This window comes from Argopecten irradians, unplaced genomic scaffold, assembly GCF_041381155.1.
Source record: "Argopecten irradians isolate NY unplaced genomic scaffold, Ai_NY scaffold_0051, whole genome shotgun sequence".
NCBI lineage: Eukaryota > Metazoa > Mollusca > Bivalvia > Pectinida > Pectinidae > Argopecten > Argopecten irradians.
The window spans coordinates 1-25,750 of record NW_027187518.1 but is presented as its reverse complement, the minus strand read 5'-3'; the positions used below and the strand labels follow the sequence as shown (position 1 = coordinate 25,750).

The window sequence follows — 25,750 nt, the reverse complement described above, 5'->3', positions numbered from 1 at the left end:
CTTGTAGATACATAACGGGATTTTGAAATTTGAGTGTCTTCTCTGTCTTAAAAAATAGTCAAATAGAAAAAGAGGAAAGATGTTCTATTTTAAAAAATAGTCAAATAGAAAAAGAGGAAAGATGTTCTATTTTAAAAAATAGTCAAATAGAAAAAGAGGAAAGATGTTCTATTTTATATCAATTAAGATGTAGAACCCTAACCCAAGTTAAGCTACGCTGAAATGTACATGTATTATAATATTAAGTATCACCAGTATCTTGCGACGCGTCATTGCTGAACTTGTTTTATATATTATGCTTTTTTAGGTCATCTGTCTAGTGTTGTTATTTTTCGGGTCGATCCGAAATCCAAGATGGCTGCCATAGCCGCCATCTTGAAAACACATTTTGAACTTCTTCTAAAGTTCTACTGGTGCGATTTGGCTGAAACTTGCATGAAATGATACTGACATGGTCCTAACAAAGTGTTGTTATTTTTCGGGTCGATCCGAAATCAAAGATGGCCGCCACAGCCGCCATCTTGAAAACACATTTTGAACTTCTTCTCAAGTTCTACCGGTGCGATTTGGCTGAAATTTGCATGAAATGATCCTGACATGGTCCCGACAAAGTGTTGTTATTTTTCGGGTCGATCAAAAATGCAAGATGGCCGCCACAGCCGCCGACTTGAAAACACATTTTGAACTTCTTCTCAAGTTCTACCGGTGCGATTTGGCTGAAACTGGCCCTGCAGGTAGGGCGTAAGAATTGTACCTGCTGCCCCTATTGCATGATCGTAAAAGGCGACTAAATTTAGGATCTTATCTTTTCTCTTCTTCCTAACTGACTTTATCTTTCCTAATGCCTCCCTTGGCACCGCCTCACTTTTGGCCTTGAGTTGAGCGTTCGCCCCTGTGAGGAAGGCTCTGGGTTCTGTCCCCTGGCCGAGACACACCAAAGTCTATAAAAGTGGTAGTTTCTGCTCCTGCTTAGCGTTCAGCATACAGGGAGTGAGACGACTGGTTCGCCCGTTGTCAGTATAATGTGACCGGGTGGGGTGTGTTGCTTGGTGTCTTCGGCGGCATGCTTCAGTGATTTAGCACTATAAAAAGGGCAACAGTTCCACTGTGCAGGAAGACACAACATGAATATACCGCAGTCTCCCAAAACACGCACCTCGCACAACATACACACAACACACCGCATACATGGGAGGCCGTCCTTACATGACCATAGCTGTTAATAGGACGTTAATAAATCAAACAAACAAACAAGCATGAAATGATCCTGACATGGTCCTGACAAAGTGTTGTTATTTTTCGGGTCGATCCCAAATCCAAGATGACCGCTACAGCCGCCATCTTGAATACACATTGAACTTCTCAAGTTCTACTGGTGTTATTTGGCTGAAACTTGCATGAAATGATTCTGACATAGTCCCGAAGAAGTGTTGTTATTTTTCGGGTCGATCCGAAATCCAAGATGGCCGCCACAGCCGACATCTTGAAAACACATTTTGAACTTCTTTTCAAGTTCTACAGGTGCGATTTGGCTTAAACTTGCATGAACTGATCCTGACATGGTCCCGACAAAGTGTTGTTATTTTTGGGATTGATCCGAAATCCAAGATGGCCGCCATAGCCGCCATCTTGAAAACACATTTTGAACTTCTTCTCAAGTTCTACCGGTACGATTTGGCTGAAATTTGCATGAAATAATCCTGACATGGTCCTGACAAAGTGTTATTTTTCGGGTCGATCCAAAATGCAAGATGTCCGCCGACTTGAAAACACATTTTGAACTTCTTCTCAAGTTCTACCGGTGCGATTTGGCTGAAACTTGCATGAAATGATTCTGACATAGTCCCGAAGAAGTGTTGTTATTTTTCGGGTCGATCCGAAATCCAAGATGGCCGCCACAGCCGACATCTTGAAAACACATTTTGAACTTCTTTTCAAGTTCTACAGGTGCGATTTGGCTTAAACTTGCATGAACTGATCCTGACATGGTCCCGACAAAGTGTTGTTATTTTTGGGATTGATCCGAAATCCAAGATGGCCGCCACAGCCGACATCTTGAAAACACATTTTGAACTTCTTTTCAAGTTCTACCGGTACGATTTGGCTGAAATTTGCATGAAATAATCCTGACATGGTCCTGACAAAGTGTTATTTTTCGGGTCGATCCAAAATGCAAGATGGCCGCCGACTTGAAAACACACATTTTGAACTTCTTCTCAAGTTCTACCGGTGCGATTTGGCTGAAACTTGCATGAAATGATTCTGACATAGTCCCAAGGAAGTGTTGTTATTTTTCGGGTCGATCCGAAATCCAAGATGGCCGCCACAGCCGACATCTTGAAAACACATTTTGAACTTCTTTTCAAGTTCTACCGGTACGATTTGGCTGAAATTTGCATGAAATAATCCTGACATGGTCCTGACAAAGTGTTATTTTTCGGGTCGATCCAAAATGCAAGATGGCCGCCGACTTGAAAACACATTTTGAAGTTCTTCTCAAGTTCTACCGGTGCGATTTGGCTGAAACTTGCATGAAATGATTCTGACATAGTCCCGAAGAAGTGTTGTTATTTTTCGGGTCGATCCGAAATCCAAGATGGCCGCCATAGCCGACATCTTGAAAACACATTTTGAACTTCTTTTCAAGTTCTACAGGTGCGATTTGGCTTAAACTTGCATGAACTGATCCTGACATGGTCCTGACAAAGTGTTGTTATTTTTGGGATTGATCCGAAATCCAAGATGGCCGCCATAGCCGCCATCTTGAAAACACATTTTGAACTTCTTTTCAAGTTCTACAGGTGCGATTTGGCTGAAACTTGCATGAACTGATCCTGACATGGTCCCGACAAAGTGTTGTTATTTCTCGGATCGCCCTGCAGGTAGGGCGTTAGAATTATACCTGCTGCCCCTATTGCATGATCGTAAAAGGCGACTAAATTTAGGATCTTATCTTTTCTCTTCTTCCTAACCGACTTTATCTTTCCTAATGCCTCCCTTGGCACCGCCTCACTTTTGGCCTTGAGTTGAGCGTTCGCCCCTGTGAGGAAGGCTCTGGGTTCTGTCCCCTGGCCGAGACACACCAAAGTCTATAACAGTGGTAGTTTCTGCTCCTGCTTAGCGTTCAGCATACAGGGAGTGGGACGACTGGTTCGCCCGTTGTCAGTATAATGTGACCGGGTGGGGTGTGTTGCTTGGTGTCTTCGGCGGCATGCTTCAGTGATATAGCACTATAAAAAGGGCAACAGTTCCACTATACAAGAAGACACAACACGAACATACCGCAGTCTCCCAGTACACTCACCTCGCACAACATACACGCAACACACCGCATACATGGGAGGCCGTCCTTACATGACCATAGCTGTTAATAGGACGTTAATAAATCAAACAAATCGATCCGAAATCCAAGATGGCTGCCATAGCCGCCATCTTGAAGACACATTTTGAACTTCTTCTCAAGTTCTACCGGTGCGATTTGGCTGAAACTTGCATGAAATGATACGGACATGGTCCCGACAAAGTGTTGTTATTTTTCGGGTCGATCCGAAATCCAAGATGGCCGCCACAGCCGCCATCTTGAAAACACATTCTGAACTTCTACTCAAGTTCTACCGGTGCAATTTGGCTGAAACTTGCAGGAAATGATTCTGACATAGTCCTGAAGAAGTGTTGTTATTTTTCAGGTCGATCCGAAATCCAAGATGGCTGCCACAGCCACCATCTTGAAAACACATTTTGAACTCCTTCTCAAGTTCTACCGGTGCGATTTGGCTGAAACTTGCATGAAATGATTCTGACATAGTCCCAAGGAAGTGTTGTTATTTTTCGGGTCGATCCGAAATCCAAGATGGCCGCCACAGCCGACATCTTGAAAACACATTTTGAACTTCTTTTCAAGTTCTACCGGTACGATTTGGCTGAAATTTGCATGAAATGATTCTGACATAGTCCCGAAGAAGTGTTGTTATTTTTCGGGTCGATCCGAAATCCAAGATGGCCGCCACAGCCGACATCTTGAAAACACATTTTGAACTTCTTTTCAAGTTCTACAGGTGCGATTTGGCTTAAACTTGCATGAACTGATCCTGACATGGTCCTGACAAAGTGTTGTTATTTTTGGGATTGATCCGAAATCCAAGATGGCCGCCATAGCCGCCATCTTGAAAACACATTTTGAACTTCTTTTTCAAGTTCTACAGGTGCGATTTGGCTGAAACTTGCATGAACTGATCCTGACATGGTCCCGACAAAGTGTTGTTATTTCTCGGATCGCCCTGCAGGTAGGGCGTTAGAATTATACCTGCTGCCCCTATTGCATGATCGTAAAAGGCGACTAAATTTAGGATCTTATCTTTTCTCTTCTTCCTAACTGACTTTATCTTTCCTAATGCCTCCCTTGGCACCGCCTCACTTTTGGCCTTGAGTTGAGCGTTCGCCCCTGTGAGGAAGGCTCTGGGTTCTGTCCCCTGGCCGAGACACACCAAAGTCTATAAAGTGGTAGTTTCTGCTCCTGCTTAGCGCTCAGCATACAGGGAGTGGGACGACTGGTTCGCCCGTTGTCAGTATAATGTGACCGGGTGGGGTGTGTTGCTTGGTGTCTTCGGCGGCATGCTTCAGTGATATAGCACTATAAAAAGGGCAACAGTTCCACTATACAAGAAGACACAACACGAACATACCGCAGTCTCCCAGTACACTCACCTCGCACAACATACACGCAACACACCGCATACATGGAAGGCCGTCCTTACATGACCATAGCTGTTAATAGGACGTTAATAAATCAAACAAATCGATCCGAAATCCAAGATGGCTGCCATAGCCGCCATCTTGAAGACACATTTTGAACTTCTTCTCAAGTTCTACCGGTGCAATTTGGCTGAAATTGCAGGAAATGATTCTGACATAGTCCTGAAGAAGTGTTGTTATTTTTCAGGTCGATCCGAAATCCAAGGTGGCTGCCACAGCCACCATCTTGAAAACACATTTTGAACTTCTTCTCAAGTTCTACCGGTGCGATTTGGCTGAAACTTGCATGAAATGATCTTGACATGGTCCAGACAAAGTGTTGTTGGATTGATCCGAAATCCAAGATGGCCGCCACCGCCGCCATCTTGAAAACGCATTTTGAACTCCTCAAGTTCTACCGGTGCAATTTGCCTGAAACTTGCATGAAATGATTCTGACATGGTCCCGACAAAATGTTATTACATCTCTGGTTGATCCCAAATCGAAGATGGCTACCATGACACTATATCTAATTTATTTCCTATATGATTATTGCCAAGGTAGTCAGATGACCGTTAAGGCCCTTGGGCCTCTTGTCATTATTCCAATAAGTTGTAAAAGAAAATACAGTACTGTGAATGGCAGATTCAAATCTTACAATATATATAGGTAAGTGACTACTTTTCACAAGGAATTTAATTAATTACCTGGTGGTCACTCGGGTATGACCAAGTTTGACCAAGGTGTGAAAATAGGAAAGTTGGCCAGACCGGAATTATGTTCACTTAGAAGGTTGGCTAGGGTGGAATGAACCATCGTATGTATAGTAGCAGTGGAAAAAATGTGTTTGTGGTACCCGTAAACGGAAGTTTTAGTCGTGAAGGTGTCATGGTGTTATCGAAATAAAGAGTATATGTGATACCATAATTTAGTTAAGTAAGACGTTTATTAATTAAATAAACAAATCAATTACGTGCAACACATTGAAAATGCTTATGAGATTGTAAATGCATTTATAACGCGTTGAGTACATAAATAGTAAAAAGAAGTTGACACCCTGCCTCACATCCTAATAATCATAAATTATTAATGTAATCATTGTATTTATGTAATATCATATCAAATGTATTGCCTATATGTGCACCGTTGCGCATACAAAGATATACCAATGTTATATATGATATGCTTATGTGATATTTCGCAAATTGTTATTTATGAAGTACTCCAAGCTTTAAGTCTGTTAGCTTAGATAGTTTTCTTATGTCCTTCACTCAATATTATGGCGTACTATTTCTCTAGCAGAACTAAATGTTTTGTTTTTTCCTAGAAGTCGCGTTTATTTTATAGAGTATAATAAATTGGAATAATTCCCTTGTTAATGGCACCTTTCATTCTTCTTTGACGTTTGTCGATAAAAATAATTATCAGCTTCTATAAAACCCATTATTTTCACTTTTCAAATCTATTAAACCCAAGCCCATTGAGACTATCAGTGGGCGTGGACTAATATGCCGCTCTGACCAGTGTGACGTCAGCTCGAATGACACTAATGAGGTAAACCAGGAGGTGTGAAGATTATTGATCTTATCTCACCTGTTCATTTTTGGCACCTGGCTACTACAGAGAGAGAGAGATCGAACACATCAATAAAATATCATACTTCTTAACAATGACGCTACTAACGCAGTCTGACTGCCATAGTCCAAAATAAATAATATCAGTCGTCATTTTTCATTCCTTTGATAAATCCATGCTTCCTTTCCTTCAATTCAAGTGATCTTTGCCTTTGTCTTTCAAAACACTTCCTGTTGATTTCCTTTACGCTTTCTTGAAATCTGGCCCTTACTCGGCGACCTTCTGCTCTGCTTTCTGACAACAAATGTTCCCTCTCTCCAGGGAGTCCAACCATTCCACATATCCATTATGTGAGAACAACAGCATGGCCTTATTACAGAGAGTTGTTGCATTTGGCCTTCTTTGCATAAAATGGGGCCGCGGTGGCCGAGTGGTTAAGATGTCCCGACATATTACCACAAGCCCTCCACCTCTGGGATGCGGGTTCGAATCCCATGTGGGGCAGTTGCCAGGTACTGACCGCTGGCTGGTGGTTTTTCTCCGGGTACTCCGGCTTTCCTCCACCAACAAACCTGGCACGTCCTAACATGACCCTGGCTGTTAATAGGACGTAAAACTAAAAAAAAAAAAAAAAAAACAAATCTTTGCATAAGATAATCCAGCTGTCCAAAGAAGAACTCCGGTAGTTTGTTGTGTCTTAGACTACTTCTACCCTCATCCCACATGTGTGCTACTCCTACCCTCATCCCACATGTGTCCTGGTGCAGAGTGAAGTTTGCATCCAGGCAAATGGTCGATATCTTGTTTTTGCACCAAAACAAACATTGCCTAACATAGGCACAACAATTGGATGGTAAGATTGTCCAGGAACAGATCAGCCTCCAGAAGTTTCTCAGCGTGATCTGACATTTCAAAGGGGTATAATTTCACATCAAGGATTAACTGTGCATTTGTACTTTCTTTTTTGAAGAATTATTCCAAGTTGGTTAAAACTTCTCGCCGCGAACATCTCCAAAACATGGCCACTGGATTCGATAATTCTCCAAAGTGTGACTAGTTTTGAAATGGCGTTTATCCAATTCGAGTTGCGCTCCATCTTGCATTCGTCGCTCTGTACACCATCCATTTGCTGGAAGGACCCTGTACAAACAAGGAATGCAAGATATCCATTTCTCGAAAGGAATCAAGCCAATCTGATTAAAATACAGATCCTTATAATCACTTTGTTAAATATAGGATCTGGGAAAATCCCATAGGGGGTCACATCCAGATGACCTTTATACCACGTGGTATTCATACCCAATCCATTTTCTAACCTTGCTACATCAATTGAAAACGATATTTCGTCCCACTATACATACACAATTAGCTTTGTTGTGCTCTTTGGGCAAGATGACTACGTCACCCAATATAATTCTGACAGTTTTTCAAACTATTTCGTCCCCTGAAATTCACTGTCAAATTTTGCAAGTAGCAATTTGATTGGCTATTTTCAAAGGTCACATGACCCCTAAGGGGATTTTCTTGGATCCTCTTATCAAACGTAGTGATGATAAGGATCTGTATTTTTGATGCTGTGAAACAGCATTCTTAGGATGCTCGGAGAGCCTATGCACATCAAAACAATGAATCCACTCCGCGATGAAAATTAAAAGTTGTTTTGTTCATTTCACGTAATACTTGATGGTATGAAAAAATAAAACCCCAATATTCAAAACCACAGACATAGAATTTGTACATACGTATACACCATGGATGGAGTGTTTTAAGTGTTCAGTTGGGACTCTATGATATTTGTATTACCCCGAGAACACTGGTCTCCCGAAAATCACGAACAACGCCTTCTTCGCTGTCTTCCTCCGCGACAGACTTTCGGTGGATTTTGGATTGTGTATGTTTATTTAAATTTTACGTAATTCATGCTAGGACGGTAACTGCAAAAGAAAAGAAATTTCTTATAACGCTAATAAATTTTTTTGTGTTGGATGTATTGACGAACTATATCTGAGATATTATTGCGCAGTAAAAGTTAATAGTTTTGAGTACGTGCCTCCTCCCTTGATCTGTCACTGGGAGTTCTGTCTTTTGTTTATCGACAACTGCGGTATATTGAAAGGGAAAAAGTACCAAATCTATCAACATAAACTTACAAAATATAATAATATAGATCTATTTAGGTACGAGCAACTTAAAGTGACAAAACTTATATTGCCGTGTAATGTACGGTAGCCTTATGAAGACTTGATAAAGTCCGATGTATTGCAGGAAGTCAAAAGAAATTTGACTGTTTTAAGTAACCAAATAATGAACCCTTTACTTGACAAACGTATATGGCCATGTTTTATAAAAAACAAAAGTCGGCAAAGCAAAGCTCACGATAAATGTTCTGCACGATAATATCTCGCCAACCAGTTACTGTTAGGCTTACGAAGACTTGCTAAAGTCCGATGCAGGTAGGGCGTTAGAATTGTACCTGCTGCCCCTATTGCATGATCGTAAAAGGCGACTAAATTTAGGATCTTATCTTTTCTCTTCTTCCTAACTGACTTTATCTTTCCTAATGCCTCCCTTGGCACGCCTCACTTTTGGCCTTGAGTTGAGCGTTCGCCCCTGTGAGGAAGGCTCTGGGTTCTGTCCCTTGGCCGAGACACACCAAAGTCTATAATATAAAAGTGGTAGTTTCTGCTCCTGCTTAGCGTTCAGCACACAGGGAGCGGGACGACTGGTTCGCCCGTTGTCCGTATGATGTGACCGGGTGGGGTGTGTTGCTTGGTGTCTTCGGCGGCATGCTTCAGTGATATAGCACTATAAAAAGGGCAACAGTTCCACTATACAAGAAGACACAACATAAATATACCGCAGTCTCCCAAAACACGCACCTTGCACAACATACACGCACCTTGCACAACATACACGCAACACACAGCATACATGGGAGGCCGTCCTTACATGACCCTGGCTGTTAATAGGACGTTAATGGTGTATCGAGGCCAGTTATCTACCGTTACCGGTATTCTAGGTGGCAGCAGGGGGAAAGCCGGTCGCGCTCTCGGAACTCCTCTATATTAAGTCTCGGGTTTTATCCAGCTATATTAGATACGCCATTGTGAATTACTGAACCGTGAGCACTGTCAACAAAGCTGTTTTATAATGCCTTCAACCTGTTGTTCCGTACCTGGGTGTCACAATAGAGGAGGCCATAGTTTCCCCACCGAAAGTAAGCTGCGAAAAGCATGGATTTGTGCTATCAAGCGAGGCAATACCAGGTTTAGTTTGTGGGAGCCAAACCAACATAGCGTCGTCTGTAAAATGCATTTCAAGGACGATGATTACAGTCAAGAAACATCTTATGGTAAGTTAGTTTATAGATAGACTAATTATAATATTTCATTGAAAAAAACGTGTTTGACCATTGTGTATGCATATATGTTATGATGGTATTTCGGACTCGTAGTGATTACCGTCCGAGGCGACGGTCTACTAATGTTATCTGACTGGAAAGAGATATGACTGTAAACAGTTACATGTAAATGCACTCGGCAGGTCCTGCTCGGTACTGCAACCAGTGATCGCACAATCTCTGCAGTACAGTCAGACATATTCACGATGTAGAAAATACGACATGTACAACTAATGTTGTAATATATTACTGATATTGTTATATTGAGCGATCTAGTAACTACTGCTATCGGCTAAACATAGTCGCTTCGTTATCACACCCGGCCCCCCTCCCTCCACACACACCACACACACACCCTCACACACAACATACATAAGGATTCAGTGTTATCTGGAATATATCGTTGCTATTACGTCTTTGACACGTGCACATGTAGATAGATATAAAATATTTAATTTACGCCTTGCAAGTGCTATGGTTTAATGAAACGAGATTCCCATGATACTCTGTGTATGTGTAAAAAGGATAAAAAGCAAAATAAACAAACAAAAAATGAGCAAATGTGTATTATGTTTTTTTACATCAAAGCAATATGTAATTATCATATTAAATTTTAAGTGGTATTAAAATGTGATTCATGCAGCTGCAAAATTTAATTTTTATTTTTCACTTTTAATATTTTTAGGATCATCACCATTACATCAACGTCTAAAGAAAGGTGTTGTTCCAAGTGTATTCTCATGGACTGATGAACCATCGCCACAGGACCATGCTAGAGGACAACGTGTAATGAATAGAGGTATCAAAAGGAAACTACTCGTAGAACTTGATGCTGTAGCTAATACTGAGTCTGATGACAATTTACATACTGTACCAGACATTGGACTTAATGTTGAGATTTGTGATGATGAAACCGGTGAAGTATTACAGGAAAATGAAACCAAGTCTGACATAAGTGTTCCAACCACCTTTACTTCATCCACTCAGACACCAGCTCATCCAATGTTTAACATTTATAACTTCATTGATGATGATGCTGGAATACATTTTTATACTGGACTAGAAAATTATTTTCGATTTCTGTTTGTTTTAAGAACACTTGGACCAGCAGCATATTCGTTGGAATATATAGGACATCAAGTTTGTAATATGTCAGTTGAAAATCAATTTTTTATGACATTGATGAAATTAAGACGTCACACTACTAATTTTGAACTGTCAAGACTCTTCGGGATATCTGACAACACAGTATCTAATATTGTATTAACTTGGATAAATTTTATGTATTTACAATGGAAAGAGTTAGATTTGTGGCCAGTAAGAGAACTTGTACATCACTTTACACCATCTGACTTTGGATTGAAGTTTCCCACCACCAGATTAATTGTTGATGGAACTGAGTGTCCTATTAAGAAGCCAAAAGCACCCAAGGCTCAACAAGCTACTTTTTCAACATATAAAAACAGAAACACTGTGAAGACTCTCGTTGGTGCCACACCTGGTGGGTTTATTTCATATGTTTCCCCAGCTTATGCTGGTTCAACTAGTGACCGTCAGATATGTGAGAGAAGCAATCTATTAACAAAATGTGACCCTGGGGATTCTATTATGGCTGACAAAGGCTTTAATGTACAAGATATATTTTGCACCGATGGATATATCTATAAACATACCAAGTTTCTTTAAAAAGAAGAATAGACTTTCTGGAGAAATTGTCATGAAGGATAGGAAAATTGCAAGCAAGCGTGTTCATATTGAACGAATAATTGGTTTAGCAAAAACTTATAAAATATTAACTGAGCCTATGACAAGTACAGAGACAAAGTTGGCAACTGAAATTATATTTATTTGCTTCATGCTTTGTAATTTTCGCCCTTGCATTGTTCCATCTCATGCTTAAAGGGACAATTCAGTTTTACACTATAGTGATCGGATGTCTTGCATGCAGAACCCTGGCCCTTGCCAGTCTTGCAGTAAAGATTTTTTGGTCTAGAACTACTCATATCGCTCTTACAGTAGTGTGTTTACCTAATTAGATGCATGTTCTTGTCTAAACATTATTTTATCAACTCCTCTGGTTATGTACTGCATTTGTTTAACTTGCATGACTTTGGCTTGGGTGTTGGTACAGCATACATGATGTACCTGCTTAATCGTATTGATCAACGATTTGGAATTTCAACGATATCAATCAAATTACATTATGTCATGACTCATGAAATTTGTCAATATTTCTTGTTAATATATAAGTCAGTGATTCAGATTGGGGATAAATTTACTTAATTTAGTCCATTTTGCTAGTACGTATATACTCTTTCCAAATGTCCTTAAGATTTTGAAAATCCATAATCATTCCAATAGAGCTAGCTATAGATATCAATATTGTCATAACAAAATTTTGTAAAAATCCCAAAAGGTCCTAATGATTTTGAAGCTAATCTGGAACACAGTAAGTTTATAAGTAATTTAAAGGTTTGGTTTGTTTGGAACAGCCAGGCTTATAAGGACCTGTCAGGTTTAGATTGTGGAGGAAAGGCCAGAGTACCCAGCGAAAAAACCGTTGACAAGCTATAGCTAGCGGTCACTACAGGTCTATCTGTTCATGTCCCACATGGGATTCAAACTAGCGGCCTAGAAGTATTAGTGCACATGTGGAAATCTAGAGATTGTGGCCATGGTAATGTTCACTTTCAGCCTATCAGGACATGAATCACTCAGCTAAAGTATCCCAGAGTCAAACTCACTTTGTCTTTACATTTTATATACCGGTAAATCAAATACTGCAACAAATTTACATGCGAAATATTTTTTGTTTACATTAATTAAGTGACAGTGTATATCACTTACATGTATAAAAGTAAAATTTTTATTTGTATGCTTTAGACAAAACAAACAACAAGTTGGCTAATAAATGAACTTGGTCAATATTTTGGAGAGGTTAAATTTCAACATGATCATAAAGATTCATTCGTAGTGTCTTGTATCATATAAGTGTACTTTATGCAATGTACTGATAAACTTAATCGTTCAGAGAAGAGTGAACTGACAACTCAAATCTTTAATTATCATGTTATACAGTAGCGGGTACTTGGTACGCACATGTCAGAATACATAACTGATAACAATAAAAGTACATAAATTCCTTACTCTTTCCATTATTTTTCATAAAGTTTATATGTGATATATTTACAAATGGCACTGACTCAATAATTAATCACCCATGTACCTTCTGAAATTATCATTATCAAGTGCTGCATAATGTCAATGATACTGGAACACATACTAGATCTGTAACTGTTATTATGAAAATATTGGTGGTAATGTTTATGATTAAATATCACACTATACAAACAGGATACCTCAGCCTCCATAACAAATGATGTGTTCCACTGATCATGAATCAGCTGTTGAATAGATCTAAGACAATGTCAGGATGTTTGACAGAACATTTTGGTAAAAAAAAACATGGTATATAGTATAAAAAACTGTAAATAGAAGGAATAATTATTTACTTTGTTTATATTATGCCATAGGAGGAAAATGATAATTGAAATAATGATAAATTGATAATTGAGACAGTGAATTTTACATCAATCAGCTTAAATTATGCCATGATTTTGCAATTTTAATTTTACTTGTGCTCAATCATTATTCTCTCATAACCTTAACAAAATAAAAAAAAATCATTCAAGGAAGAATGGAAATTTGACATAAGTAAGCCTTTAACACTCATACATCTGTTCATATATCCAACTCAGAATCTGACAAGTACTCTTATGTGATTATTTTCTGTGAACTTCTACATCTCCTTTGTACGTTTTATAGTACTGTTTGCTCAGAAGTGCTGGACAGAAGTATTCATCAAAGAAGTTGGTGAGACTGGAAACCATATTTGATATAAAGTTATCATCTCTTTCAATTTCAATTATTTTCATATCACACAGAGTGAAAACAACAAAATCACATCTGTGCATTTTGGTACAAAAAAGCTGTCCTTGGACTTGATAGAAGTAATCATGCTTAGGAGATAAGATTAGATTTCCCTCCCCATTTTCTCTCAGGTATGGTATGGACTGCGGGGTGATCTCCTTGTCTCTAGAAAACATACGGACACTTAACCTCAACTAAATGTGACCCTTCAACTATACCATCGGGTGAAGCTGCCAAATAAGGATGGGATTCAGAAATGAATAGTCCACATTTTGAAACATCACACTTTTTTTCTGACATGTATCTTTCTATAGCAAATGGTTCATACTTCTTCCCATGAATAATGGATGGGGCCTTCAACTTTTCAGCTGGTTTCAGATATGCACTTGCAAGCCGCTTTTTATCGGTGAGGCTTGTCAACTTGCATATTCTTCCAAATGAAGAGGAGCAAAGCCTTTTGCTTCTCTCTGCTCCCCAAAGTTTACTGTTTGATTGTTCTCTCGTGTTTGACTCAATTTTAGAAACATAATGTTCATCAACATCTTTTACACCTACTGAAGTCCGAAAATTATCCTCATGCGTCAAAGCAAAGTAGTCATGATCATGAGCTACAGCCAATGTATTTGCTGGAACAAAAGTTTGAAAAATTGGTAAATTAGAAATTCCTGGAGAAGACAGACAAATGTTTCTGAAATTGTCCTTATAGTTGTCACACTTTCTCAGATGCAATGGTCTAGGATCAAATTTTATGTTACAGACTTCATTAGCACCATCCATTTTCAACTCTCTTGCTTTAAGTGGAGATCCCTTATACCTCTTTACATGATGGAAAGTTTGTAGCTTTTCTGTACATGTTAGTTCCACGATCACATGTTTTTTACAAGAAAATTCTGATACAGCATACAGTACAGTACACACATGCTTACAGTGGGCATTTGGTCCCATGCCCGCAGCACATTCACACTGTGACTCTTGAACATGCCCATCAGAATCAAATGAAACATCAATTTTGTAAGCTACTGATTTTGACATTTCAGCATGACAGGAACTTCTTACAAAGAACATATCATTATAACTAACACTTCGCATGTACATGAGGTATTTCTCTTTGTACATATTCATCGATACCTTCTCAATAGATTTGTCATATTGTTCAAGGTAAGTGTTTATATTAGCAGTTGTTACATTAGGGAATTTTCTGTCACTGTTCAGGTCACAATACCCTGCTTCATCTGGAAGCTGCATTTTGAAATCTTCCATTCTGACGTCATTATTGCTGCCAAAGTTGAAATTTCTTGTATATGATTCCAGTCTGAAATTGCAATTGAAGCTAATACTACTACTATAGCTATCAATAAATTAACTCAAGCCATTAAACAAGTTCTTGTAGTTCAAATATTGAGTGGTTTTTAGCTATGACGCTCAACAAATTTACAGTAGACGGTAGTAGTCTATATCTATAACAAGGGGTGTTATCATATGTTCACAAATGATTACATTATACAGGCAAATTTACATACAATAGCAGTCCACTATCTTATATTGATCTTGTATTTTATAAACATTTTTTTAAAGAAATTTTAAATAATCATGTCTGGATAAAATAGATAGGCTGCATAGCTGCGATGATATCGACTTGACGATCCCCCATAAGAATTTACAATGCGTTCAAGCACAGTCGGACTTACACAAGTCTACCGAATACAGACGTATTTTAAACAAGAACAAATAACGCCATGAATCTAAAACAGCCATAATAATTCTTTATTTGTTTATTATTTACAGCAAGTATGATTAATTGATAATACTAGCGACCTTTGTCAAAAACCAAAACAGGATGAGCGCATCAGACCATCTTTGTTTACGTTATACATAGGCCCTACATACAGTACATTAGCTAACCTTTCAATCAGTTCTTTTTTAAGGCCCAGACACTTTCGCATTGCGTTTCTTCAGTTCACACTTAAGTTGATCAATTGTCCATGTTCCATACTTGTCTGAAGACATCGTTACCGGCAAAGTTTCATTCAGGATAACGACTTTTAGCGATAAAAGAGACGCAGAAAATCGTTGACGAAATCGTCTAAAATCGTAATGTTACCGGAAACCAACTTGGACCGGGTCGCCCGAAGCGCCACCTGTCGATTTCAAGTAAGGTAACTGGCCTCGATTCGCCATTAATCAAACAAACAAACATTACATGATTTTTTCTTGATGTTAACGGCTAGCGTTCTTGTGAATTTAAAAGAAATCCTAGTGATGTACGTAATGAAATAATGTACCTTTTATTTGGCAAAAGTATCTGGCCATGATTTATTAGTCAAAAGTCGTCAAAGCAACCCATGTTAGTTTTCTAAAAAGGAAACCAAAACATATCCGGAAATGGTAATATTTCTAATGTTATATTTTTCCGAAAATATTCAGTTTTAAGTGGATATTAAGATACGAAAATGTTACTTATTATTTTTTTGGTCTTTTTAAGAGACATTGATGAAATTGATAATTTAGCAATTAATAAAGAATTATGAAAAAATGATACTCAGATTCTGAAAGGTTTCATTGGTATTGAAATCGTTATTTCAAAAATAATTTAGAAATAAAATTTATTACAGTTATTTCAGGATAATAAGTTATTCAACTTGTTGTTCTTGAAAAACTTCAAATATCATAAAATAGATACGGTATATCGTATATATTTTGTTATTAAACTCCGAAATTCAACACTGCACACTTATGTATAGTTAACTAAATTCTATATTTAAATGAAAAACCAGTTTATTTATTCCTTTGTTTGAGTCCTTCATTCACAGCATCTATGAGTGGTCTTGGCACTTTGATAATCAGATTGGGAATCAAGCAGTCTGTGAAGATCTTGAATATCGCTTATCAACACAGGTACGTCTGACAGTTTGGTTATTGTGTCTCTCACCTCAAATCCGAAAGATCAGTTGACCTTAAATGACCAGTTTCGTTAGCTCACCCCGTCCGTCAACAATTGACTATTTCTCCAAACCCGTTAGTCGAAATTGAAAAAAAAAAGACTAGTAGCATCCTTTCATTTCAGAAATATTTTAAGACAACAGGCATATCCATATTGCCTTTATTAGTCTTCTTTTGTTACTTCCGGTTAGGCGTGAAGGAAATATGGTATGTTTCACTTTATTATAAAAGTATGGCATTACGTGTTGGGTATCAAATTCAGGATTAAGGGATTTATGTTCATCGTGTAATTTAATGGACTATACATTATAATTAAAAGGATAATTTCTACTCTATTTTTTTTAGCAAGCAAATGAATTTGATAATCAATAAAGTGAATGCAAAACACATTTCCAACAAGCCTTAAATGAAGAAATATACGTTTCAACATTTGTTTATAGAACTACACACTCACGCTCATTCATTATTGCATTCATACTAGAATGTTATTTAAATGTATTATACTATAATGACTTAATAGCTATAATATCATAGTATGTGTATGTAACTGAATTGCTACTTCTTGGTATTGCATATAATTCAAATTATTTGTACATAGAAGAAAACGTTTTAATGATTTAATATATAAGTTTACATGATAAAGAATAAATGTATTTAATTGATCAGGTACATTACGGATGCCACACAACAAGTATTATAGATTTACATAACCTAACAAATTGTAGATGGATAAAATATGGTGCCTTGGATCATTATACGATGGACATAGAAAGAAAAAAATGAACTAAACCTTCACCAGATACACAGGGCGTTAGAATTGTACATGCTGCCCCTATTGCATGATCGTACAATGTCTCCCTTGACATCGCCTCGCTTTTGGCCTTTTGTTGAGCGCTCGCCGCTGTCAGGTAGGCTCTGGGTTCTGTCCCCTGGCCGAGACACACCAAAGTCTATAAAAGTGGTAGTTTCTGCTGCTGTTTAGCGCTCAGCACACCGGGAGTGGAACGACTGGTTCGCCCGTTATGATTATAATGTGACCGGGTGGGGGTGTGTGGCTAGCTGTCTTTGGCGGCATGCTACAGTGATATAGCACTATAGAAAGGGCGACAGTTCCACTATACAAGAAGACACAACACCAACATACCGCAGTCTCCCAAAACACGCACCTCACACAACATACATGCAAAACATCGCATACATGACCATAGCTGTAAATAGAACGTTAATTAATCAAATAAACAAACAAAACCTCTATTGGGATTGGATTTCATTTTTATGTTAACCATGCTTGTATGGAGCAATTCCTCTAAGATGGGACGCTAGCCAACCTTTTAGCCTTAAAAAAAACCATACCCTCCACTTGAGAGTGATGAAATCAGCCGATAGAAATTCGGTCATAGGTGGGAGGGGCTTGCTCAATGGAAACAGAATTAAGTTTAATAGAGCAGCAAATTTGTAGTCATTTGAACCAGAATTGTCCTTATTTGACATTTAATGTGAAAAGAAGAAACGTGTGCTTCGAGGCGCGTCTGACACCCACGCTCAATCACAACCTATCATTGAGTTACTGTTAGCCAAATTTGAATGTACAGCCTTGAAATACGCGTTGATTAACAGGCCAGAGTTCAAATAGCTAGCAGTGTTTGAAATCAGCAAAAAGGGAGTGGTTCGCCTGTTGTCAGTATAATGTGACCGGGTGGGGTGTGTTGCTTGGTGTCTTCGGCGGCATGCTTCAGTGATATGGCACTATAAAAAGGGCAAAAGTTCCACTATACAAGAAGACACAACATGAATATACCGCAGTCTCCTGAAACACGCACCTCGCACAACATACACGCAACATACCGCATACATGGGAGGCCGTCCTTACATGACCATAGCTGTTAATAGGACGTTAATTAATCAAACAAACAAATTGAACATCTGACTTTGTGTGAAGAAGGCCTAGTATCAGCAACAGCGTTTGGGAACACGTCACTGTTGATTGAAGGCATGTTTGCTGGCGCGGAACAGTCCACACGCGTGTTACTCTGCCTATAAGCTGCACATGCAACAATAAATAATGTGTTCGGACATACAGGATCTGTTGTAAGATCTAATGGCAGATTTAGTTTTTGTGACCACTCATGTACATAAACATGTCCAGCTTCAAAGCTATGATTATTGCCAGTGCATCAATAGCCATAACGGCAAGCAGTGGGATGTATGTAATTAGTCGACAGCTTTGCAGCAGCACATATCGGACATGAAGTTGCTGTATGTGCAAGTGGCGAGAGGTTTATTTGTGTACCATATGTCGTCACTTTGCTTGGCAGTTTTCAAGTATTGATTGAACAACATAGTGGCGTTTTGATATGTTTTCCTGATCAAAAGACTGAGCCTTTCAACCGGACTGAAACTTTCGGACCTCCTGTTCCTTTTTCAGGGGCATTGAAATTGATATATATCACCCTGATAGTCTTTCTGTTGTGTCTCGTGATTAAGCAGAGCTTATGTGGCTTGTTCGTCTTGACAAGAACTCGAGTTTACTCGCAGTTGTCTTGCAGTTCTGAATCATTGTCAGAGGCAATAATTCCACCATTGCATGCATGTTTAGGTCTAACTCTGATAAATCATCGTCATCAGAACTGTCCATGAATGTTTTGTACCATTAACGACATTCTGAATATTCGAGTCCCCATACATCTTGACGTTGTCCAAATGACGTTGACGTTAGCAGATGACAAAAATAACGCATTACAGGTCGGGGTATTTATTTTTCTGTTTCTTTATTACAATATTTTATTGTAATTCGTTACAATAATCATGAAAAGTTTTCTTTTCAAACATGTAACAATTCTAAGTGAAATGACAACAACATCAAGATATTGTGCGTCTTGATGTAAACCAACCCATGTGTGTGATTAAAGTAGTTCATGGTTATATTTTCATACTTAAGTTCAGTGGTCAATGGGGACAACGTATACTCAACCTCACTTATTGCTATTGCTCTTTGTCTTTTTCTTTCTATTTTGTCTCTCATCTCGTAGACTTTGATCCCCTTTTCAATTTGTTTGAAATCATTATCGTTAGGGATCAGATTTCTCTGAATCCCAACGCTCGAAGTATGGAGATCGATGTTCCGTCCTTTTCTGATCTAGTTTGCTTGTCGGTTTTTAATTCTCATCCTTTCTGCTTTGCTGTGTCTAAAACTGCACCTGATTTCTAATCCTTTCATTTGATCTGGCTGGTATATATCAACATATTTAGGATCTGGCTGGTTTGTGTCAACATCTGTAGGATCTGGCTGGTTTATATCAACATCTGTAGAATTTGGGTGGTTTGTGGCAACATCTGTAGGATCTGGCTGGTTTGTGTCAACATCTGTAGGATCTGGCTGGTTTATGTCAACATCTGTAAGATCTGGCTGGTTTCTGTCAACATATGTAAGATTTGGCTGGTTTCTGTCAACATCTGTAGGATTTGGCTGGTTTGTGTCAACAACTGTAGTATTTGGCAGGTTTTTGTCAACATCTGTAGGATCTGGCTGGTTTGTGTCAACATCTGTAGGATCTGGCTTATTTGTGTCAACAACTGTAGGATCTGGCTGGTTTATATCAACATCTGTAGAATCTGGCTGGTTTATGTCAATATCTGGTGGAATTGGCTGGTTTGTCTCTGTACTTTTGTTGTTTGTTTGATTAATTAACGTCCTATTAACAGCTATGGTCATGCAGGGACGGCCTCCTCCCATGTATGGAAGAAATTATACCGGATACATTCACACCATTTTTACCGACTTCAGCCATACTTGCCCGACTGTTCACTTTAAATATAATAGAAATTATCACTTTGCTTAAAAAATTTCGTAATATACAAGTTCTGTAAAGTATATGTTATATTTTGTCAAAAAAACATACGTAAAGACCTCTTGATCCTAGGATCATCTTCAGATGACGGCATTGGACACCAATTACCTTTTGTCAATGGTATGCTACAAGGCATAGGGGAGAGATATGAAAACTGCTGCATTTCAAGATTCAGGTTAAAACAGCAACAGAAGGAAACAGAAAAACTTAGGCCCAGAGGGCCTGTATCGCTCACCTGGTTTGTAATGCCAAGTAATGTTCTGAATATAAGTTCATTGTTTCTTTTCTGAAGAAATTTGGATATTTACCTCTTATTCCCCTATTGGGCCCCACTCTTTCTCCTCCAGGGGGGTCAAAGCCAAAATTTATACAAATTCTGTTAACCCCAAGGATGTTTCTGGCCAAATTTGGTTACAATCCATGCAGAACTCTAAGACAAGTAGAATTTTTTAGGATTTACCTCTATTTCCCCTATTGGGCCCCGCCCTTCCTGCCCCCAGGGGGGTCAGAGCCAAAATTTATACAAGTTCTGTTCCCCTTCCTCCAAGGATGTTTCTGGCCAAATTTGGTTATAATCCATGCAGAACTCTAGGACAAGTAGGAATATATAGGATTTACCTCTATTTCCCCAATTGGGCCCCATCCCTCCTGCCCCCTGGGGGTCAGAGCCAAAATTTATACAAGTTCTGTTCCCCTTCCCCCAATGATGTTTGTGGCCAAATTTGGTTACAATCCATGCAGAACTCTAGGACAAGTAGCAATTTATACGATTTACCTCTATTACCCCTATTGGGCCCCGCCCCTCCTGCCCCCAGGGGGTCAGAGCCAAAATTTATACAAGTTCTGTTCCCCTTCCCCCAAGGATGTTTCTGGCCAAATTTGGTTACAATCCATGCAGAACTCTAAGACAAGTAGCGATTTATAGGATTTACCTCTATTACCCCTATTGGGCCCCGCTCCTCCTGCCCCAAGGGGGTCAGAGCCAAAATTTATACAAGTTCTGTTCCCCTTCCCCCAAGGATGTTTCTGGCCAAATTTGGTTACAATCCATGCAGAACTCTAGGACAAGTAGCGATTTATAGGATTTACCTCTATTACCCCTATTGGGCCCCGCCCCTCCTGCCCCCTGGGGGTCAGAGCCAAAATTTATACAAATTCTGTTCCCCTTCCCCCAAGGATGTTTCTGGCCAAATTTGGTTACAATCCATGCAGAACTCTAGGACAAGTAGCGATTTATAGGATTTACCTCTATTACCCCTATTGGGCCCCGCCCCTCCTGCCCCAAGGGGGTCAGAGCAAAAATTTATACAAGTTCTGTTCCCCTTCCCCCAAGGATGTTTCTGGCCAAATTTGGTTACAATCCATGCAGAACTCTAGGACAAGTAGCGATTTATAGGATTTACCTCTATTACCCCTATTGGGCCCCGCCCCTCCTGCCCCAAGGGGGTCAGAGCCAAAATTTATACAAGTTCTGTTCCCCTTCCCCCAAGGATGTTTCTGGCCAAATTTGGTTACAATCCATGCAGAACTCTAGGACAAGTAGCGATTTATAGGATTTACCTCTATTACCCCTATTGGGCCCCGCGCCTCCTGCCTCCTGGGGGTCAGAGCCAAAATTTATACAAGTTCTGTTCTTCTTCCCCCAAGGATATTTCTGGCCAAATTTGGTTACAATCCATCCAGAACTCTATGACTAGTAGCGATTTAAAGGAAATGTTGACGGACGGACGACGGACGGACGGACGACGGACGGACGGACGGACGGACGGACGGACGACGGACGCCGCGCCATGACATAAGCTCACCGGCCCTTCGGGCCAGGTGAGAGCTAAAAACTTAGGATAGTGATCTAGTTCGTTTACAGTGTTCCTGCCATTTTTGACTAGATGTTGATAAGAACACACAGATAAGCATTGGTATATTTCATTCTATAGTTGGTGCTAATAACATAAGAATCTTGGTTATATGTTATTTAACATATTATCATTCTTATTATTTCTATATTTTCATTATTATTGACTGTATTTAATAAAGTATGCTTACTCTTTCCTCTTCTTCCTCATTTAGGATAGTACCACATGTAATTCCAATCATTATCATACACAACCGGCACACTCCTAGATGCATCTCCATGTTGTTTTGTTCTGTCTCTCAACCTTAAATGTTCATGGACGATTTATTTAAATCTTAACTAACATTATACACCATTTTCATTGTACTGCTAAAGGTTCTTGTATTGCTGGAATAAAAAGTTATTATTGTTTAGTTTATTTATGGTTTTTCATTCAAAGTTCACGGTTCATTGAAGTTATATGTGTTTAATATAATAGAAAATTAGAATTGTCATGACACAATATATGCACTTTTATTTCATTTTTTTGATTTTGCTAACTCTTCCTCAAACCTTAAATTTAGCTAGTTTGGGATCCCTGAACTTAACAAATACTCTTTACATGATTGGATATTTTCAGTTACCATGCTACAGATGCCTCCCATTCAACACACCCAATCTAATTAATCTTAGCAATGGCTAGATTGTTTAAGTAAGTTCTATGATACTTGAACTTCAATTGCATTTTTCGTTTTTGGTTCTTATAAAATGTCATCTTGTTTTTTTGAAAAAATAAATTTGTATTTTTAATACATTAATTTTAACACTTCACATCCATTTTTCATGTATAAGTGGGTATTTCCCATGCAATACTCATTTTTTTTTATCATAATAAACGTTTTTTACATACTTTGTTTTTAGTCATTATCTTGACCTTTTTCAAAAGGCTCCATGGGACGTTAGTTTATTTTTTCACATATGTTATTGCAGATAGGTTAAGATTTTGGTTGGATGGAATATTAATTTTCTATCTTACATGCAAATGGCATGTGAAACTTTTCAAGTTTTGTTTGTTTTTGTTTTGGCAATAGCTTGCGAGCAAGTTACTTTGGTTCGCGGATGGTGGACCTGTGTCAGCTTTTGGTGGTCATTTTCATGGGTCCTAGTGTGCGAATTCTTTGAATTCCTGTGCCAACAATGTCTTCCTGATCCTCACCTGGTTCGTCATCAATCTCTTCCTCAAAAGTATCTTATTATTTGTCTCCAATGTGTCTGTAGGCCTATAACATAAAATACATTTACATCAATGTGTCATTTATTATGCTGTCATTTTTGTCTAATTTCATCCAGGGTCCACTATCAAAATTATCAAATATCAATGCTTTTATTGGAGCTGATGATGCCAACTTCGTGATTGTAAAAGAAACTTAATTGAATTTGAAGGACTGACATTACACTAAAGAAATTTTAAGCCGGATATAGTATGAAACAAATAAAAATCAATTATTGAAGAATGAAAATACCTTGCGTATATCGCATTGTAAACGCAAATAACTTCATGAATAAATTCTTACTCGAATGGGTCAAGGAAGCTTTCTGATGTTTTCCGTTTCAATATGCGTCCTTGCCGATACCTACAATAAAGAAAACAAAAACATAAGCACACTGCATTGGCATTCAGATATACATGTAGACATACATAAGCATTTGACACAAGAACTGAGGGTTATTTTCATGTTTTACAAAGGAAATGATTATACAATTGCAAGGATTATGCTCATTCCCTTTGGGTCAAATGACCTAAAATATCCTTCACTCGAGTGATCTCAAGAACTTTCAAATCATTTAGGGGAACAAACACCAAACAATCACAAATGCATATTCCAGTCAAATTCAGCTGGCACTGCACTTAGAGACATAGTCGTGTGAATTTTGCAGTTTCACTACACCATCATCTACATATAAATAGAAGTTGGTCTTCCGTTGAAACAATGGATAGGGGCACTTTACTTTAACTAGTCGGAGCTGTCCATCTATTTCACTAGTCTGTGTTGCAGCTAGAAATGGAATCTCTGAATTTACCACAACTGGGCAGTTTTGACATGGTTTCTTTTCTGCATATTTTGCAAATGCCATTGCCTCTTAGTTAAAGCCATGTCTCCCACTTCTTGTGGCGAAAAACTTTTTCTTCTGTTTGAAATTTCTAACAGGATCACTTGCTTCCATCAGTCTACAAAAAGACCCGAAACTTGATGCTGTTATCCTGTACTCACTATGTTCGAACCAGAATTTCGACTTGTTTTGCAGACGAGTGTTCTTTTCAACAAACTGCATGCAGTCAAAGGCACTGTCAACCACAGTTCCAAAATTATGTCTCATCTCTGGTGTAGCTGTGGATAGGAATATGTCCTGGTCAACTCGAATGAAGCTTGATTGATAGCACCATACAGTTCCGCGTACAAATCAGAATCGCACCTCGCACAACATACACACATACATGGAAGGCCGTCCTTACATGACCAAAGCTGTTAAAAGGACGTTAATTAATCAAACAAAAGAATCACACTGCTGTTTTGTTAACACAGGGACATATTGGTTGTCGTCCTAATTGTTTCTAATACCGGTAATTTCAACCCTGTAGAATCGTAAATGGTAATAAGTTTCTGCAACGTTTCCTCTGTCACACTTTTACCAAATTCTGGGACAAAATTGTGTTCTTTAATGTTGCAGCACAAATCTCTTAACTTGCTTGTCTGGGTCATGCTTCACAAATGTAATATCACTGAACAGAAGTGATTCGTCAGTCACTGGCTTTCGCACATGCCACATCTGAAGCTTGTCTGTGCATGTCTTTACATCAGGGATTGTAGAAACATCCTGATGGTGTAGGTCAATAATGCTGTATAATGTTGCAACAATGTGCTTACACTGTCCATCAATACCTGCAGGACATGGCAATGTCGCCCACTTAAGTTTTTGTCCTCCATCTTTAAAACGCACATACACATTATACGAATGTTTCATCATAGTTACTTGACATACACTCCTCATATATATCTGGTTCTTTGTTGTGTTGCTTCTCAGACTGTTAACTCTGCCCTCTCTATTGAATTGAATCCCTCCACTTTGTGACGTTTTGTACTGATCTTGTCTGTGATGACACGTTCATCAATGTCCTCCATAGTCTTTCGTCTTCCGTTGTCCCGTTTTACTGTTCGTGTTATAGTATGTAAACGTGTTCGTTTTGTGTGTCTTGATAAAGGGGGAGATCGCCTTGAAAATTTGACAAATGTTTTTGTCCACACGGTTCAGATTACTTCTTTGTCCCATATATATTCCGGTCAGGTTTTATGATTTAAATATTTGTGAAAGTAACTTATAGTAAACTAATAATTGCATTAATGTACCATAACAGGTAGGCAACGCGGGGGGTCTGACCCGACGGCCAAGTTTTGTTTACCTGTTTTCTCACCTGTACAGAGCCCATTGTAGTTT

At 38.8% G+C, this 25,750-nt stretch overlaps 1 protein-coding gene and 2 pseudogenes across 1 annotated transcript; 1 reads left to right on the top strand and 2 right to left on the bottom strand.

Moving 5' to 3' along the window:
* The first annotated feature begins 9,410 nt into the window (after nucleotides 1-9,410).
* Nucleotides 9,411-11,915, top strand: LOC138311576 (uncharacterized; annotated as a pseudogene).
* A 7,797-nt stretch (nucleotides 11,916-19,712) lies between these two features.
* LOC138311573 (P-selectin glycoprotein ligand 1-like) lies at nucleotides 19,713-20,288 on the bottom strand. The gene has a single exon (XM_069252875.1). The coding sequence runs from the start codon at nucleotides 20,286-20,288 to the stop codon at nucleotides 19,713-19,715; it is 576 nt and encodes a 191-aa protein (XP_069108976.1).
* Nucleotides 20,289-24,032: 3,744 nt separating this feature from the next.
* LOC138311572 (uncharacterized) lies at nucleotides 24,033-25,437 on the bottom strand (annotated as a pseudogene).
* Nucleotides 25,438-25,750: the final 313 nt, after the last annotated feature.